This window comes from Ictidomys tridecemlineatus, chromosome 2 (assembly GCF_052094955.1).
Source record: "Ictidomys tridecemlineatus isolate mIctTri1 chromosome 2, mIctTri1.hap1, whole genome shotgun sequence".
Lineage (NCBI taxonomy): Eukaryota > Metazoa > Chordata > Mammalia > Rodentia > Sciuridae > Ictidomys > Ictidomys tridecemlineatus.
This window is the reverse complement of record NC_135478.1, coordinates 4,582,600-4,597,847: the sequence shown is the minus strand read 5'-3', so window position 1 is coordinate 4,597,847 and position 15,248 is coordinate 4,582,600. Positions and strand designations below refer to the sequence as shown.

General features: G+C 53.2%; 1 protein-coding gene across 4 annotated transcripts in view; it reads left to right on the top strand.

Annotated features, from left to right (window-relative positions):
* The first annotated feature begins 5,715 nt into the window (after window positions 1-5,715).
* Insr (insulin receptor) overlaps window positions 5,716-15,248 on the top strand; it is a 122,305-nt gene continuing 112,772 nt past the window's right edge. For 2 of the 4 annotated variants that reach the window (XM_078034778.1, XM_078034776.1), the window contains exon 1: window positions 5,716-6,348. In XM_078034778.1, coding sequence (XP_077890904.1) covers window positions 6,249-6,348 — 100 coding nt within the window. In that variant the 5' untranslated portion in view covers window positions 5,716-6,248. The remainder of the gene's footprint in view (window positions 6,349-15,248) is intronic. The other 2 variants (XM_078034781.1, XM_078034780.1) reach the window with 1 other exon arrangement.

Below are 15,248 nucleotides of genomic sequence, written 5' to 3'. Positions count from 1 at the left end.
CACACCAAGCCCTTGAACTGCTCATAATCCAGTTGGGAAAACGAATCGATGTCTTAGAAGTGGATTAGACACCCAGAGGGTTCTGAAGCAAAGAAAGGGGAGAGGCAAGAGGGGCAGAGGAGAAGAAAAGGGAGGAGAGGAGAGAAGAGAAAGAAAGAGGGAGAGAGAGAGAGAGGGGTGGGGAGGAGAGAGGGAGGGAGAAAGGAAGGGCAGAGAGAGAGGATGGAATGAAGGCAGGGAGTGAGGGAGGGGGGAAGGGAAGGGAGAGAGATGTAGCTGGGGACAACTGCCTCTCTCAGCCAGTGGGAAAGGGTCTTGCCCATTTGCAACAATGAATCACTTTTGAGACAGGAAAGTGTTATACTTGAGTTCCAGCTCCATCTCCTGAAAAGTCCCCGGGGAGGAGGGACCTAGGAAGACAGGGATGACCCGGATGGGTTGTTCTTTTTTTTATACTTTTTGCCTGATGGAGGTACGAGTAGTTCCGTGGCAGTCTTTTCATCCTCCAAGACTTTTGCTGGTTTGGTCTAGTTAATATCTAAACTGTCTAGGATGAAGTCTGGGGCTGGGGTGTGGCTCGGTGGTGTGTGGCTCCAGCCTCAGCACCTCAGCCTCCCAACAACCAACCAGCCAACCGACAACACAAAAGATAAAGTCTCAAGCCCCCACAGCCTCAGGGGCCAGGGGGAGCGGATCATCCAGAAAGTCCTGTGGGTCCCACGCTGAAGCTTCAAAAAGTGTGGATTCCAGGGGAGCTCCAAGACAGGAATGCAGTGATGGTTCAAAACCCAAGGGACATGGAATTTCATTCAACCACAAAAGCAAGAAGCACGAGAATGGACCTCCAACCCATCATGCTAAATGAAAGTAGCCGGTCCACAAGAAGCTCACGGGTGCCAGGAGTGCACCATGGGAAACATCCACAACAGGTGAATCGGTGGTGACAGAGAGTAGCCGAAAGGGGGTGGGAGGCGCAGGGGAGAGGAAGGGAGGAGCGGGGACACTGTGGGCGCAGGCTCTGGGCTGGGTGATGGGAAGCCTTTGAAAGGAGGCAGGGCACAGGGCAGGGTGTTGTGGGTGGGAAGGCCACTCGCCTGCACACTGTAACATCCTGGGAAGGGCAAACTGGAGCACAGCATTGGTTCCCATGCTCAGCAAGCTCAGAGCTCTGGTCCCCGCCCCCAGTGCTGCAAAAATAAACAAGCAAAGCAAAACAAAATAAAACAAACCCACCACCACCACAAGAACAGTTCTACATTATGTGTATTTTAGCACAATACAAAAATTGAAGGGAAGCAAAACCCCAGTGGATTTCAAAAGAGCCAGAAGTGGAGATTTTAAGAAGCAGAGAAACCAGGTGCAGTGTGGTGCACCTGTGATCCCAGCTGCTCAGGAGACTGAGGCAGGAGAATCACTTGATTCTGTCCGGGAGTTCAAGGCCAGCCTGGGCAACATAGTGAGACACCCTTACTAAAAAAAAATAAAATAAAATAAAAATAAGTAAGAGAGCTCTGTGGAAATGTTGGAATACACCCATCAGGGGGCAGAACAGGTAGACAACACATGCTGTAAGTTAAAATGCTCATCTCCTTTCACCAATTTATACCCTGTTTTTATATCCCCAAAGTTCCAAAACAGGAACAACATAACCCATGCAGAAAACGTAAGAGTATCCAACAATTGTTATTCTAACTTGCCAATGCAAATTATACACGAGTGGTCAGAGAAGAAGGAAAAGAGACAAAGCAAAGAAAATTTAAAAATATATTTGAATTGATTGGATATTTTGAGAAGACATGAAGGTCTCCACATTTCTTGGGAAAAGGGTATTTAGGTTATTGCTATTCTTTGCTGCCATAAATATTTCTGTGGATGCTGCTTTTGACATGCCCAGGAGTGCAGCCTAATACACGGTTAACGCAATTTAAGCCAGCAACGTGGGGAGCCTGTGGCCCCACAGCTTCTGTGCAGTGCCACCAGTTTTCCTGAAGGTTGGGAACTCCGGCGAATCTTTAATGATGAAGATGACTCTGCATCATTTTACATATTTAAATGCTTTTGCATTTTTTTCGTAGTTGGTTTCTGTGAGCTGCCTATTCATGTTTTTTTTCCCCCATTTTAATTTTGATAAACGAGGATTCTGGCTTTTTTTCTTGCAGAAGAAACTGATCACTGTGCCTTCTGTTCTTCAACATAATATAATGCACGTCCTTTGTCTGCTCCTTTTGTTGCACTTAAACAAATTTTTGAATTTTATTTTTTTGGTTCTTCTTAGTTACCCGTGACAGTAGAATCCATTTTGATAAAATTATATAAGCATAGGATATATCTTATTCTAATTAATGCATATTTTATTTTCACTTTGAAAAAAATCTATCTTTTGAGTTGATACGTGAGGTTTTTTTTTTTTTGAGCTATTTATGTAATCTTAGTTTTTGCATTGCCATATTTGTTATTTTAAAATTGTAAGTTGGGGATTTACGTCTTCCTTAGGAAAACCTTCCCTACTCTGAAATTATAAAGTAAAACTTCGATGTGGTGGAGTCTTACAGGTTTCACTTTTAAACAACTGTGGAGTCCATCAAATCCATTTTCAGTGTCACGGAGCTGTGGACATGTCCTGTGTCCTTGAATCACTACTTCAGTGACCTCTGAGAATAGTCCTACCACTGAACCCTCCCCACACCCCTGGCCCAGTGTTTACTTGATCCCGGTGTTGTATCCCTGTAATCTTCCGCCTGGTTCTATGAGAATATTATTTACCATTATGAGTCTGCTCTTGACCCTGGGGTTTTGTGTGACTGCTCAGCAGGAGTGAGATCAACATGCGGATTTCCCCCTCCTCTCTCCCAAATGTATCATCTTAAAATCAGGTTTCCATAACAACACTGGGATCAGGAGATACGTCTGGTCTCCTGCTGCAGGACATGGAAAGCGGCTCCATCCAGGGAGATGGGACCACAGGGGCTTGCCATAGAAAGATGCCCAGAGTGTGGGGACCCTGTTGCCCAAGCCCCCCTCCCAAAGCACCACAGAAGCAAAGAATTGGCTGCCTGTATCCACAGGCTACGAAAGTCTCTCCCTCCTTAGACACACATTCAGAGGACACAGCACTTTAATGTCAGAAAGAATCCAATCTGTTAAAAACAAAACAAACAAATATTTTGTCGGACCATTTTTTTAAACTTTTAATTTTAGCATGACATCAGACGTTCAGAAAAGCTGTATGGGTTTTCATTTGTACACGCTTTATCCGCTCCACCAGGTTTTATCACATTTTATCATTCTGCCCTGTGTTCTCTCTCTGTTCACCCTCTCAGTTTTTCCCTGAATCATTTGCGAGTAAGTTACAGACATTGCACCTCTTTATCCCAACACGGTATTTATTTATTAAAACCCAGGATATTCTCTTACATATCCTAATCCAATGATCCAAATTAATACTGCTACGCGCTATTATCTAAATGACAGACGTTTTGGGGTCATCTTAATGGTCTCAGTAATGTCTTTCAGTAACAAAGAAAATCCAGGATCAACTTTGGTCACTTATGCAGGTGGTGTCTGGCAACCTTCCTCATTCTGTGAGCTGGTTTCCTGGTCTCTGTTGTTGACAAGTACAGTCGCACAGTCACACAGTGCCCCATAATGTGCTCTGCTCCACTACAGATCCAATATACATCAGTCGACCCAGAAGTTTATAACAGGGCTGAAAAATTCCTAGTGCCTAGGATTTTGACTGTACCTGTTCAATGCCTAGATACACAGCTTATGGTTGTGGCACCGTCGCCTGCAACATTCAGAACAGTAGCATTCTGCACAGGTCCGTAGCCCAGGAACCACGGGCTCCACCAGATAGTCTAGGTGTGTGGTATGTGACCCATCTAAGTTTGGCAAATACACTCCCTGTTGTTGGCTCAAGGACAAAATTGCTTGGTGACTAGGTTCTCAGAACATACCTGTGTTGTTAGTTGATGTTTGACTGTGTCTTGCAGAGAGAATCTTAGGGCCTATGTAATGATCCCGTTATTCTTCACTGAAGTTAAAAGAAAATTGGAGGAGGAGGAGGAGAGACATAAGGGAGGAAGAGGAGTAAGGGAGGAGGAGGGAAGGAAACTGAAAGCAGTTGTTAATATGGTCGATTCCTGGATCTGCATCTTTTAGTTCTGCCCATGGCTTGAGTTTCTCCTTTTCCCTTTGTACAGCTACGGTGCCTGGTTCAGTAGCAAGGACGCCTCTGAGCCTTTGCAAATGCTGTTCCTGGTACCTGGAACTCTTTCCTGAGTCTTTGACAGGCTGGTTCCTCTTCATCTTCAGATTTCAACTCAAACTTGCTTCCTCTGCAGGTCCTCCCCTGCCCGCCTTCAGCTCATCACACACAGGATTATTTTGATGCCATCCCCCCATATTGTTTGCTCTACAAGGAAATGGATCATGTTTATTTTGCTTACTGTAAATCCCTTATTACTTACTGCTTATTGATTCTTCCACTCAACAAATATTTATTAACCAACGGATAGGTCAGGGCGTTGGTGGTAAAGTAGTGAACGTGACTGACAAGATCTCTATACTTGCAGAGGAGGGGAGGTGTTCCACAGGATGATAAATCATAATTCCAGACAGAGATAGGCTAAGCAGGATGAAGAGGACCAGGGAAGGGAACCAAGGAACTGAAATGCAGGTGGTTTGCAAGCCGTGGTCAGGAGGGCTGAGGGCTCACTGGAGAGAAGTTGAAGCTGGGTTGAAGTGTTAAAGGGCAAGGTCAAAGCCTTGAGGCAGGAATAGGTTTGGCTGGTGGGAAGAACAGCTTCTGGCAAACTATTTGTTTAATAAAGAGAAGATTGGATGCCTTGGGTCTAGAGTGGTGTCCGGCGCTTTCCCAAGTTTCCCAAGTATTTCCTGTGCACCTTACCGAATCTGGCACGCGGGCGTATCCAACCCAGCCCGCTGGATGAGCAGCGCCGAGGTGGCAAAATCAAGACTGCGCAGGAAGTGAGGGGTAGAGGGGCTGCCTGCCCTTTCCCCTGCCGCAGGAGGAGTTGTCCATTGTCCTGCCAGTTGTTCCTACAGATTCAGACACCTGGACGGCTGTGCGTGTTGAAGAGTGTGGCCACCCGCCCGCTTTCCAAAGCTTCATTTGTTCTGGGGGAATTTTGGCATATCCCCCTGCCCCACCCGCCGTTAGTCCTTCAGTTTAAACTTTAGGTTGCGACGAGGGACCCAGGCCACGGCATACAAGGAGCACGCAGGGCCGTGGACACGTGGCTGTCCCCAGGAGCCTGGCGTGGGTCACGCTGCTGGGCGGGGACGCCCGCGGGGTGAACTTCTGGGGCGCCAAGTAGCTCTAGGACCGCGGCCGTCGCTGGCGAATGAAATCCTGCTCGCTCGGGCCGCAAAATTTAAAGGAGTGCCCCCAAACCGAGACACCCAGATAAAGGACATTTTAATGCAACATTTCAAACAATTAAAACGAATTCCCCAAAGGCCACGATGAACAAAATAGCGATACGGTACAGAAGGGATCCGTTTGGTTGCGTCGGGCGTCTGGGGAGACCTCGGGGTCTGAGAGTGAAGAATCGGGGCTGTTTGGGGCGCCCCCTGGGCTGGGCGCGGGGCCCCGCAACCGGAGGCGGGCAGACGGGGCGGGGCGGAACCAGGCCTCGCCTCCCGCCGCCGATCCTCCCTGCCCCTCCCCGGGGCCTCTCCCGGGCGCCCAGTCCCTTCCCAGGCAAATTCCGCGCCGCCTTTTCCCGCGGTCCGGACGGGGCCCAGCTGACGGGCCGCGTTGTTTACGGGCTCCAGCAGCCCTCGCTCCCGCCGCCCGCCCGCCCGCCGCCGCCAGCCCAGGTGCCCGCCCGCCTGTCCGCGCGCCCCTCTGTCCGCACGTCCCTCGGCCCCGGAGCCCGCCGATCGCGGTCCAGAGCGCACGGGGCCGAAATCCAGGAGGCCGGGGCGCAACTCGGGGCTTCTGGGCCTGAGATCGAGGGACCGGGCCCGAGCCGCAGTGGCTAGGGGGTCGGGGCCGCCTCCTCCCCGCCGCGCCACCCTTTCTGTAGCGGCCCAAGCCGCGCGCACTCCCCGGCGCTGCCTCAGGGGCCTCTCTCGAGTGGGGGCTGCGGCAGACAGGCCACCGACGTGGAAGAGAAGGACTCGTAGCACCCCGCGCTTCTCCGGCGGCCGCCTCGGAGCATGACCCCCGCGGCCCGGCTCCGCGCGCTCTGATCCGCGGGGACCCCGCGCTCCCAGCAGCCATGGGCGCCGGGGGCCGGCGGGGGGCGGCGGCCGCGCCGCTGCTGATGGCGGTGGCCGCGCTGCTGGTGGGCGCCGCGGGCCACCTGTTCCCTGGAGAGGGTGAGTCTGGGGGCGCGGGAGTGGGCTGGGAGCACCGCGGTGGGGAGGGGTCCCCCGACTCAAATAGAGCCTCCGCTGGGGACTGAGAACCCTCCCACGAGAGGGGGCGGCGGTGGCCGGGGCCGTCGCTCGGGCCCCGCAGGGGGGCGGGAGGCTGCTGACCTTGGCTTTTGCCCGCTGGGCTCGCGGCTCCGTGCCCCGGGTGCCCGAACCGGGCCTGAGGAACCTTGCCCCAGTGCCCGCCCTGCAGCCCGCGCCTCTCTGGAGCGCGCTTCTGAACTGTGTCTGGCCCCCTGTGAGCCCAGCCAGCTCGGGAGAGGCGACACGCGTCCTCTCTGGGTCCTCTCCGGAAAGTGGGGTCACTGGGTCGGGATAGCTGGGGACAGCCAGCCCAGCGCCCACGCAAGCCCATCTGGTTTGGAGCCCGAGCGCAGGGGGCCCCCCTCGGGGGTGACGCTTCTGGCTTCTCTGGGAGGGGAATTTTAGAAACCCACCGTCCTGGTTCCTTGGCTGTAGACCCGGGGCCGTCCGTGTTTACACTTCTGCTTCCAGATGTTCAGAGGCGACTCTAAACCTTTGGCAGCAGCAGTTCTAGTAGCAGTAGTGGCCGTTTTTCATCAAGATTATTATAATTAGTATCACCATATGCCACTGGGCTGCTCAATTTTATCTCTCTGGACGCTGGCTGTGCCCCTGGAGGCTGATACTGTTGTGCACCCATTTCAGGGAGCGGTAAACCCGCGCCCAGTCTGTGTGCATAATTCCTTGGCTGTAGAGGGAGGATTTAAATCTCTGGGTCTGTCCCACCAGGCTGTGGACTACTCTGTCCCTTGTCTTTTGACTCCCAGACCCACTCCCACCCCTCAGTTCTGTCCTTGACCTTGAGTGAGTCTCATACTACGGCATTCCTGGTGTCTCTCCTGGTGATAGAGGCAAACCCCAATCCCGATGTCCTCTTGGGGCTTGGTAGCAGGTGCTTTTCTGATTTGGGAACAAAAACTGAAGCATCACGTAAGAGAATATAGCTAGGGTTTCCCCCCTCGGGGTCTGAAGTCCTCTTTAAAAATATCTGCTGAGTTACTGCTTCAGATTTCCCCCTAAGAGGTATTTAATCATGGAGAGGGAGGGGTGGGGGTGGGGGAACTGAGGCTCCTAAAATCCCTGATGGAAAATAAGTTCAATGAGGCAGCAGTGGCCACGGAGTTGACCAACCCTGGTGACTGAGCGGATCTGCCGATTGCACAATGTCTATAAGCCCCAAGGGTCTGGTATGCAGTAGGTGCTCCATGAAGGGTGGCAGTTGGTTTGGGTTCTTGTTAAGAAAGTGCAAGCTGACTTGTGAGAAGTAGGCCAGTCTCTGTGTGTGTGCCTGTGCGCCCTTGCCGAGGTAGGTGTGGTTCCCTGCTCTTCTGTTCCTTGTAGCTTTGGTAATTGTGGATCTGTGCCTGGGCTTTCAGGGATTGTAAGTGGATTTACCTCTTCTTCGTATATTTACCGTTTCCACCAGGACCAGGCCCTGGGTTGATTTGATTGGCATTTCTAGCTAGAGTAGTGCCTGGGGCGTAGTAGGTGTGCAGCGGGGCCATCCGGGCGAGTGTGGCATATTGATCATTTAAGGAGCACCTTCTTCTGTGGAATATGTAGGCGCTTCCCCGCGACCCCTGGAGGTGGGGTAGGTCTCGCCTCTTCACAGGCCTCCAGCCAGCAGGCTGCAGAGCTGGGAGAGAGCCCCCTAAGCTGGCTCCGGGCACTGGTTTCCTAGCAAACAGTTGTTCTTTTGGATCTGCGCCTCCCCACCTCTGCTTTGGGGTTTAATGGTTAACAAAATCCTATCAAATAAATGAGATGTGATGCCTCTCAGAGGCATGGGGAGGGGCGAGGAACTTTCCAGATCATTAATCTGCACTGCCAACCAATAGGGTGGAGCGTGGAGGGAAACCAGATGACTTTGAAGAGCGGACGGCTTTTCCGGAGGCTTCCTGGGCAGCGGGGGTTCCTTCTCCCCTGGAGTCTTGTTGGGAGCTCTGAACCATTTCTCCATTTCCCTCTGGATCGCTAGCTCCCGCTAGCTCCTTGCTCGTGAGAGCCACGGAGTCAGAAATCGAAGGCAATGTGGGATCAGTTAAGACAGGAGCCTGCCGGGCGTTGGGGGGGCCCAGTGAGCTGGTGAGGTGTGCCCCGGCTCCTCAGCGGCTCTTAGGCCACCTCCCTAGGAGGGTCGCCTCCTGGCAGTTATTCCTGGGGACCTGTCCCTTCCCCTGACATTCATGGAGCTCATTGGGGTGAGCCCCTGGGGTACCCACCCTCCCCTCCTCCATTCCTATTTGGTTCCAGCAGGTCTTCTCACCTTGGCATGGGGGGTTGGTGATTCTTGGTTGTGGGGTCTGTCCCAGGCACTATAGGGTGTGGAGCGGCATCCCTGTTTCCACCCACCGCCATGTGGATGGCGCCCCCTTTCCCACTCATGGCGAGGAACGGTGTCCGGCACGGCCAACTGTCTGCAGACGCGCCCACAGCCCCTGGCTCTCTCCCTCTTTGTCCAGCCATCTCCATTCGCCCACAGCCCCTGTCTTTTTGGCCTCCCGGCTCTCAGCACCCCCTGGGTCCTGTTGCCCACCCCTGCCCCCTGGCCTCCCCTCCTCCCTGCCCTAGCTGGCCCTGATGCTCTGCTGTCTCACAGCTGCCTGGCAAGGTCTCTGCCACCTCCCCGTGCCTCTCGGAGGTGATCTCTCACCTCCCAGTCCCCCTCCTCTATCTTGACCTCAGCTCACCCCGGGGTGACACTGCTCGGCCCCTCCTGCTGGAGGCAGAACCTCCCTGCGCCTCCCCCAGGGCCTGGCTCCCCCCCCCCCCCCTGGGGCCGTTGTCCACCTCTCTTCCCCTTCCTCAGCCTGCTCTAAATGTAATTCCCATCTAGTCGGACTCCTACCCCCGTCTTTGCGCACATTTTATTGGCACAGGGCCACGCTTGTTTATTTCCCATCCAGGGCCACTTGTGTGCCCTAATGGCAGAGCTAAATCGTTCCAACAACAAATTCACACATAGGCTCTTCCCCGAAAGAGTTTGCTGAGCCTTCATGTGGACTGAACTTCTTAAAATGCTTTATAAAATCATGAGTTTATTTTTGCAGTGCTGAGGATGGAACCCAGGGCTTCCCGTGTGCCAGGCACGGGCTCTGCCCTGAGCTGCACTTCTTGGGAGTTGATCTGGACAGTTGATTAGTAGCTAGTGTGGTCCCTGGTACTGAAACCAAGTACCCAGGAATGTGACCCGTTTCTTTTACAGTGTAAACCAGGTCAGAGAAGTGCATGTTATCTGAGCAAATGGGTTCCAGGATTGGGATCCCCCCCATCCATAGCAGTGTGTGCATCTGGGATTTATGGATTTCAACAGCCACGTTGGCATGGAGTGGGGATCTGTGCCATTGGCCTTACCTGTAGGACCTGGAGGGAAGTGGGGTGTGCCGTGAGCGTTTTTTTCCCCAGGACCCCTGTGTTAAGTACACATCCAGAAGTGGGGCGGTTTAGGTTTTGCAACTGGATCATATTATGTTTTGTTAAACTCAGATAACGACTAGAAGTGTACATCTCCCTAAATATGTCTGGAGGTGTGTGTGTATCACATGCACACACTCACACACACACACACACACACACACACTCTCATACAGTGACATATAGGGAGTCAAACTAAGGCCCCCCTTCAACTCTTGGTCCTCCAAACCATCCCATTCCTGACCTGGCAGGTAAATGGGATTAGTGTGTATCCTTTTAACCTTTGAAAATATTTATTTTTCAATCATCATACAGGAAGCTGACTTTGGTGTATACCTTTATACATTTATGAAGGTGTGTGGCCACTCCTACAGTCGAGATGCAGAGTAGCCTCTCTGCTTCTCGGGTATCCTGATGCTGCCCTTTATCATGACCCCAACCATCCAGCCCCCCGCAACCACCCAGCCCCCCGCAACCACCCAGCCCCCGCAACCACCCATCTGTTCTCCATCCTATAATTTGCTCTAGACTTAAAAAAAAAAAAATCTTACATTTGAATGAATAGATTCTTAAAACTAAATTTTGACCCGGTACTCCCAGGCTCTGTTAAGTTGTCTACTTGCTCAACCTTTTTTGTAACCCTCAAGTGAATGCTCGGGACACATTTGCGGTCATTTAAGAATTTTGAAGCTGAGGACAAAGGAGAGGATCCTCTCCTGCCTCCCTTGGACCCTCGTGCTGTGGGTCTATACAAGACCCTGTCTCAAAATAAAATTTAAAAAGGGTTGGGGATGTGGCTCAGTGGTTAAGCGCCCCTGGGTTCAGTCCCTGGTACCAAACAGCTGTTCTTTCTGGAGCCTTGGGTTTGGCATTTGTGTGTGTGTGTGTGTGTGTGTGTGTTTTGTTGTTGTTGACGATCTGGTGTTTAAAATGACCCTCGACCACAGTGTGCTGAAGTGCCCAAGTCTGTCCCTGAGGCGGCGGACCTCAAGTAGGAAATGCATTTGTTGTTAAAGAAGTTCCCTTCAAGCCGGGCGTGATGGCACACGCCTGTAATCTCAGCACTCAGGAGGCCGAGGCAGGAGGACCACAAGTTCAAAGCCACCCTCAGCAACTTAGCCAAGCCCTAAGCAATTTAGCAAGACCCTGTCTCAAAATAAAATTTAAAAAGGGTTGGGGATGTGGCTCAGTGGTTAAGCGCCCCTGGGTTCAGTCCCTGGTACCAAAAAAAAAAAAAGACATTTCATTCAGGCACAAGAGCTAGCGGTAGTTCTGCTGGCTGTGAGCTCCATGTTCTTGAAACAATATATGTGAAATAAAGGGTCTTTCAACAGGAAAAAACCCACAAAGCAAGGTTATGCAGTGATCTGTTGATGAAAGCCTTGCAGGCAGCTTGGAGGAAATCATACTTTGTATTTTTCCTGGGAAAATGGCTCCGTATTCGCCAGTCCAGTGTCCCGGGGTGCGCATGGAACAGAACCACCGCCAACAAGGAGACTCAGCCCTAGGTGGCTTTTGCACACGTGGTTTAAAATTTGTGCACTTCAGCTTGTGGTTTCCCATTTAGAATCCTCTGGAACTCACATGCCCTTTTTTTGCTGTATTTCCGTCGGTGGGCAGATCCTTGCTCACCTTTCAGAGAGTTCCCAAGATGGCACAGAATCCCCAGCCTGTGTTTCCTTGAGGAGGTCCCACTCTGCCAGGTGCCGTGGTGCATCTGTCTCCCCAGCTCCTTGGGTGTCGCTCAGTGGTCAGAGCACTTGCCCAGCGTGGGTGAGGCCCTGGGTTCCATCTCCAGCACCCTAAAAAATCAAGAAGGAAAAGTCCAACTCTGGCGCCAGGGAGTGCCAACATGGCTTTTGGGACTTCAAGATGAGCTCTTCTGAGGGGTCAAGTGCAGACTGGCCTGGAGTTCCAGTTGGACTTGTAACTTTTCATTTCAAAGCCGGCTTTCCCCTTTAATTCCTTCAGCTGACGGAGTGTCCCCAGGTGTCCAGGGCAGCTCCTGGCGAAGGGCAGTACGGGCTCGTCCTCTTTTCTGTCCTTTGTGGAAACGTGGAAAACGGGTGCTTTCCAAATGCTGCTGGGTTGGTCAGGAGCATGCCGAGGTCCTGGTCCAATGGGAAGGGACACGGGAGTGGAGAAGCCACTGCTCTGACTGCTTTTCTAGGACTTCTGGTGTCACCCTGTCCCCAAGCTCGTACCCACTGTATCCTTCTGCAAGACCAGCAGAGGGATGTTCCCAAGTGTTTCTTTACGTTCACCCGATGGCATTGCGTCGGTGCCGTCGGTTACCAGGGTTTTTTGGTCTTGGGCCTCTGCAGGGCCTCTCTGGTCTGGCCTCTCTTCCTGGACCTCTGTGTTTCCCTGGACGCACGGTCGCCACCCTGCTGTCCGAGGGACATCTCCTTTCCTACTCTGATCCTTCCCTTCCTGCCAGCTACGTCCCTTGCCCCGGTCCCTGGGGTTGGCTTCCTTAGCTCCAGGGGCCACCGGTCCCTGTTCTGGGTGCCCTGCGTAGCTGCGTGGACTGGGTCCAGCTGGGCTTCTCCCCTCCCTGCCTCTGCTTCTTCACTGACCCTGGCCGGAGGTCCCTTTCCTCCCTGGTGGCTTTGCTGTCTCTCTGGTCTTCTGCTCCCGTATAGGCTTGACTTGTCGGAGTCCCCATTGTCCGCCTGTGGGGGATGGTCCCAGCACACAGTCTCTGTGGATAAGAGCATCATGCTCTGAGTGTGGAAGGCAGCCCGTGTCCGAGCTCTGCGCCATCTTTGCTGTGTGACTTTGTGTAACCCACATTCCTCTCTGAGCCTCTGGGTTCTCTCTTTCCAAAAAATTCTTCTCAGTGATCTACGCGGTGTTTTGCTTTGCACACCTCTGTCCTTCAGGGTATGTACTGCCCTCCGTGTGTGCCCCGAAGTTTCCAGGGGAGCCCATCTGTCCCACTATGGCTGCCCTGACTTCTTTTTAGGTATTGCAGATTGAACCCAGGGGCCCTTAACCACTGAGCCACATCCCCAGCCCTTTTTATGTTTTACTGTGGAGTAGGATCTCCCTAAGTTGACTAGGGCCTCACCTAGTTGCTGAGGCCGGCCTCAAACACACAGTCCTCCTGCCTCGGCCTCTGAGCCACTGGGACCACAGGCGTGTGCCATCTGACTTCTGGATAAGGCTTCCTGGTGTTCCATGGTGGAATTTGCTTTTTAGGGCCCATCTTTCCTGGTAGAGCCTGGATCCATGGATTTTGTGGGTCTCCTCTCCTTCCTTCTGACATTGTCTGCCGTCCCCCCAGGGAGAGGGAATTCTGGGAATGCCGCTGGCCTTGGGCCTCCGGCTTCTTTCCTCTTCCACGCCTCCCACCACTGCGGCTTCCTCCTTGCCGGTGCTTGGTTTGTTGGAAGGTTCCCCTTGGTACATCCTCTGAGAGTGAGGCTGCTGTGAGAAGGTTCCAGAAAGAGGATGTGGCTGCTGAAGGTCCGCCGCAGCCCTCTTTCACCTGTAGGTCACAGAGTGACTGTTTCCTTTTTCTGCCTTCTGGTTGCCCGTTGTTCGCATCCTGCTCTCCTCTCTTCCCAGGTACCCCCTGCCTGTCCCCCGGGGAGGTCGGCAGAGGGACCGTCCCCTCGGTTCATATATCATCCCTTCATTTGGGCTCACGGGCCATCCAGACTTTACAGAAGAGGAAAGGATGGAGGCTCAGAGATGGACATGTTTTGCTTAGGGTCACACAGCAAAGGTGAGGCAGAGCTGGGGTTTGAGCTTAAGTTCCCATCACAAAGTGCCCCAGACTGGGTGGCTTCAAGAATAGCACTTTATCTTCTCACGGTTCCGGAGGCTGGAGGTCCCAGGACAAGGTGTCCGCAGAGTTGGTTTCTCGTGAAGTCTCTCTGCCCAAGTCCCTCGAGGGCTGCTCCCTGTCTCACCAGCATCCTCACCTGCCCCTCCCACCGCCGGCCCCTCCCTCCTCCAGCCCCAGTCCATGGCCCCCGACCTCCATTCACATTTTTTTTTTTTTTTGATGTGTGCGCCCGTGCATAATTGTCTAGAGAGCAGTGTTTGTGCGTAGGAGCCAGGACATCTCTTTCCCTTTTCACGGAAGTGATACCGTGTCACCCAACCTGTCACCTGCTGTGCTTTGCTCTTAACGACACATCCTGGGATCTTTCCATATCAACCATGGGGCAGCTTCCTGGTTTCTGTTTTAAAATTTATTTTCCAGTTTTCCTTTGGAGGCAGGGCCTCACTAAGTTGCTGAGGCTGGCCTTGAACTTGCCATCCTCCTGCCTCAGCCTCCCAAGTAGCTGGGATGACAGGCACCACCCCTGAGCCGGGCTCCTGGTCTCTTCCTAGGGCAGCTCATCATGCCTGTGGCCCGTGGGCCCGAGCCTGTTCAAAACCATTTTTAAATGGTCGAGCAAAGACTCAGATTTCTATTTCATCACCCATGAGAACTATGTGATTTGAATTGCCATCCCTCTCCCTCCTTGGAGGGTGCTGGGAGTGGAACCCAGAGTGTCACCCATGCTCGGCAAGTGTTCTGCCAGCGGGCTGCGCCCCAGCCTGTGATGCCTCTCAATACAGTTTTATTGGAGCGCGGCCTTGGTCTTTTGTTTACATCTTGTTCGTGGTGGCTGTAAAGGGAGAATTCGGTAGCTGTGACTGAGATGGTGTCTGTCGCCCATAAAAGTGGAGACATTCTCGGACTCCCCTTAGGAGAAGCTGGTCAAGCCCTGCATTATGTCACTGCAGGCGAGACCCGAACACGTGTCGAGAGATCACCTGCAGATTCCTGGGCCCCTCTTCCCGAGTCTCCAGTCCTCGAGGTCAGGGTGGGGGAGGTGAGGGCAGGAGCACTGGCATTTCTCATGGCGCCGGGGGATGCTGCTGGCCCAGCGGCCCCTGTTTGGGAACCACTGCGTTAGATGGACGGACCTCAGTTGAACTGACCAAGCCCCTGGTCGTGGACAGCTACATGGCTTCTGGGTTTTGGGGTTACGGTCAGTGCCGGGTCGAACTTCTCAGATTGCTCCTCGGAACCCGCCCGAGGGATCCAGAAGAATCTGCATTTATCACGTTCCTGCCACCGGTCCCCTGGCGTCACCGCTCCCCTGCAGCCCCACTCAGGTGCCTAGGTCTCCGGGGGCCCACGGCGGGCTTCCCTGGGACATTTGCCATGATGTTTACGTAGCTCTCTTCCCTGTCATCTCCCTGCACCTGCTGTCCCACTTGCCAGTTCCAGGAAAGGGGATGCCCAGAAAGGTTAGATCACTCACCCCACGTCACACAGCTGCCAAAAGGCAGGTCTGATTCCCACAGGGCTCTCGGGCGTGGAGTCTGCGCAGTTCCCGGTGGTGCTGACTCTGGGTTTAACGGGGTTTGACCCTGACGGCAGCGCATCACAGTTTCCT